General features: G+C 37.1%; 1 protein-coding gene across 1 annotated transcript; it reads right to left on the reverse strand.

The window, feature by feature from the left end:
- Window positions 1-3,026: 3,026 nt before the first annotated feature.
- On the reverse strand, window positions 3,027-3,959 carry LOC132009710 (olfactory receptor 7A17-like). Its single transcript, XM_059387740.1, has one exon. The coding sequence runs from the start codon at window positions 3,957-3,959 to the stop codon at window positions 3,027-3,029; it is 933 nt and encodes a 310-aa protein (XP_059243723.1).
- Window positions 3,960-4,340: the final 381 nt, after the last annotated feature.

Below are 4,340 nucleotides of genomic sequence, written 5' to 3' on the forward strand. Positions count from 1 at the left end.
GATGGGTATTAAAGAGGGTACATGTTGCGATGAACACAGGGTATTATATGCAACTAATAAATTGTTGAACACTACATCAAAGCTTATGATGTACTATATGCTGGCTAACTGAACATAATAAAAAATTAAAACAAAAATTTACATAGAGAGAGTGGTAAAGAATTATATTAATTCAGAGAGAAAGAAAGAAAAAGAGAAAAGGAAGGAAGGAAGGAAAAATAAAGGAAGATTCATTCTTGAGGAGTATCAATTAATGTATATGAAAAAAATTTATAGTAGGCAGAAGAAGGGCTTCCAAAAGATGTCATCCTGAAGAAATTTTGAAGTTGTTAGCTTACTTAGCAGGGTAATCAGGATAGCAAATGGAATAAATCTACTGGTCATTATCCTGCAAAGATAAGCCCAGATTATCCACATTGGTCTAGCACAGTCACAATGGTCCTTTAAATGTGGATGAGCAAGAAAGAAGAATGGAGTCAGACATACGCTTGAAGCTACTGAGGTGCTGGCTTTGCAGATGGAGGAAAGGTCATGAGCTAAAGAATGTGGGAGCCACTAAGCAGGAAAGGAGGGTGTTTTCCTCCAGAGCTTCCAGAAGGATTTTGGCCCACAGACATCTTTATTTTAGCCCAATTGCACCCCTTTCATGCTTCTGATCTCTAAAATCTTCAAAGAATTATTTGTTTTTAGACACTAGTGAGATAATTTGTGACAGCAGTGACAAGAATCTAATATAGATATTTATCCAGTAATCTAGTTTTCAGGAACTGAGTTTGAGCCTCTCAAATCATTAAGTTAGCTTCCCTTGGGAATTTTGCATTGAAATCCCACATTAAACAGATAAATTAGAGTTAATTTGGAGATATTTGGCCCCATCAGATGGTACAGAGAATTTCCCACTGCAGAAATATAAATATGGTTCTTTCAGGCATTTTTAAGATAAGAAAAGTAATTCATTATTAACATTAAGTCACCCTAATTATTTTAAGATTTATTTATTTATTTCAGAGAGAGAGAGTGGGAAGGGGAGTGGCAGAGAGAGGGACAGAGAAATTTAAGCAGACTCCAAACTGAGCATGGAGACTGATGTAGGATTTGATCTTACAACCAAGAGATCAATACCTGAGGCAAAACCTAGAGTCAGATGCCCAATGACTGGCCAGCTAGATGTCCCATCCTAAAGTTTTTGTTATTGTTTTGTTTTTACATTAATCATTCATTCCACTTTAAATATGTTTGCCAAAATTTCTGCAATCTTTCTATTTCATGTTCATGCAAACATACCTTTTCATTTCAATATTCTGCAAATTTCATTAATGTTTTCTTTCAACCTAGTAGTTGGTATTATAAATCAGTGTGTGAATGTGTGCACACAGGTGAGTAAAAATGTTTATTTGAAAGAAAGAGGTGCATGAGTGCACACACTCATGTATATACACACACTCTTCATTCTCACATCTTTTCTTTAGACTCAACAACAGTATTTTACTTATTCCTCACAGCTTTCATTTCAAGTTTCACATTACCTTCAGAAATAAGGAAATGGACGTCCAGGTGAATTACACATTTTTTTAATATAATTTTTTATTTTTTATAAACATATATTTTTATCCCCAGGGGTACAGGTCTGTGAATCACCAGGTTTACACACTTCACAGCACTCACCAAAGCACATACCCTCCCCAATGTCCATAATCCCACCCCCTTCTCCCAAACCCCCTCTCCCCAGCAACCCTCAGTTTGTTTTGTGAGATTAAGAGTCACTTATGGTTTGTCTCCCTCCCAATCCCATCTTGTTTCAGATTGTATTTATTTATTTATTTGACACAGAGAGAGATCACAAATAGGCAGGTGGGGGGAGCATGCTCCCCACTGAGCAGAGAGCCCTATTTGGGGCTTGATCCCAGAACCCTGAGATCATGACCTCAGCCAAAAGCAGAGGCTTAACCCACTAAGCCCCTAGGTGACTTACATTTTTTACAGAAACATAAAAATCCAGATAAAACTTCCTGTTCTTCTCAAGTTCTTAAAAAAATGGGCCCATACAGTATGTATGCTTAATTCAAGTATTAGACCTTTAATTTAGCAAAATGTACATTTACTATACATGCAGCTTACTGTATATAACTATACTTCAATACATTAATGAGAATTTAAAATTGTAATGGTATATGAGTCATATTTGATCAAAAGCAATTATAGCTGAGTCATATGTGACAGGGATGAGAGAAATGTCTTATAACCAGAAAGAAGGCAAAGTGTCACATATGGATATAGAAATAGCAAAATTCAATTATGGAGATTTAAATTTGGTATATTACTTCTTCTATAAACTCTAAGATTAACCTAAATATATAAATTAAAAAATGTTATATATTAGTTGAAGAAGTGAAATGTAGCTCCACATAACATCATAGATGACCTTCAGAAATAAAATGTAGAGAGTGATAAGTAGTGCAGAATAGGTTAGAACAACTCCCCACTAGACAATCTAATAATGAAGGTGCTATATGAAGACATACATTTTCAGAATGGCTCGCTATACAGTCTTAGCAAAAAGACACAATTAAAAAAGCAAGAAGAATAGAAGGAAATTATAAAAATACTATTCTAGGCATTAGTATTGCTATTTGGGGAAAGAATTCATGATTACTCTACTATTGAAGTTTATCAGACAGGGCAAAAGCTTAATAAAGTGAGGTACTTAATACCCACCACTAGGTGGTGGGCATTGAGGGCACATATAAAGTGGAGCACTGGGAGTGGTGCATAAACAATGAATTCTGGAACACAGAAAAGAAATTTTAAAAACTAAATAATAAATAAATAAATACATACATAAAAACTTAAAAAGTGAAGTACTTAAACATATGGAGAAGGTGAGTTCCAACAAATCGAAATTTCAGAAAATAAATAGAAGGACCAGATTCTAATTCCACAGCCTGATTGAAAAACAGTAGTTCTTGGCTCTTAGACTGCAAGCCCTGCAATCATGAGCACTTCTACAGTCTCAGGACCATTGGCCCTTACATAGCTGGAACACCAATGATTCTTTTCAGAGCCATATTTATGTCTTTGTTCCTCAGACTGTAGATGAAGGGGTTCAGCATAGGTGTGACCACAGTGTACATCACTGAGGCTACTGCACTTGTGTGAGAGTTCTGGGTAACTGCAGAGCTAAGGTACACTCCTAGGCTGGTACAAAAAAATAATGATACAACAGAGAGGTGAGATGCACAGGTGGAAAATGCTTTATACTTTCTCTTACCTGAGGAGATTCTACAAATGGAGGAAACTATCTTAGAATAAGAGTAAATGATCCCAGAGAGGGGACCACCAGCCAGCAGCATAGCTGCAAAGTACATCACCATATTATTATAAAATGTGTCAGAACATGCAAGTTGGATCATCTGATTGAGTTCACAGAAGAAGTGGGGGATTTCCACCTCTGTACAGAAGGACAGCCGCAACACCATTGAGGTCTGTAACAAGGAGTGTGAGACACTCGTGATCCAGGACATGAGAACCAACAATCCACAGAGCCGGGGGTTCATGATGACCATGTACTGCAGAGGGTGACAAATGGCCACGAACCTGTCATAGGCCATCACAGCCAAAAGATAGATGTCCAACCCTGAAAAAATTATGAAAAAGTACATCTGTGTAATGCAGTCTGCATAGGTAATGACTTGGGTCTGAGCCTGGATGTTCCACAGCATCTTGGGGATGGTGGTGGAGGTGAAACAGATGTCTGCAAAGGACAAGTTGGAGAGGAAGAAGTACATGGGGGTATAGAGATGGGAGTCAGAGACAGCAACCAGAATGATGATCAGATTTCCACACACAGTGATCAGGTACATGGAGAGAAAGAGCCCAAATATGAGGGGCTGCAGCTCTGGTCCCTCTGAAAATCCCAGAAGAATGAATTCTGATATCCTCGTATCATTGACTGATTGCATGTGGTTGTACTACCATCAGGAAAGAGGAAAAAAGGCATCATTACTTTTTCATGACTAGCATACCTCACATGGTTGCAATGTGACAATTTATATTTTAGAATCAAGAAATTAACTTCAGTATCTTCTGTAGAGACTGTCCTGGTTTGAAGAGATTCCCTACCATTTTATCTCTGATTAGGCATTACGTTTCATTTCTCACCTTCATCCTCAGAAGTCATACATTATACTGTTTTTGTTCAGAACATCTTTCATACATTTGAGGAATATGTATTGAGTGTCAAACATGGTCCAGGCAATGGGAAACCATGAGAACAGGATTATGAAGACAAAAAACCACTATAATTCAATGATAGAGAAAGAACAGAGGCAAATAAAAATATT

Source organism: Mustela nigripes, chromosome 2, assembly GCF_022355385.1.
Source record: "Mustela nigripes isolate SB6536 chromosome 2, MUSNIG.SB6536, whole genome shotgun sequence".
Lineage (NCBI taxonomy): Eukaryota > Metazoa > Chordata > Mammalia > Carnivora > Mustelidae > Mustela > Mustela nigripes.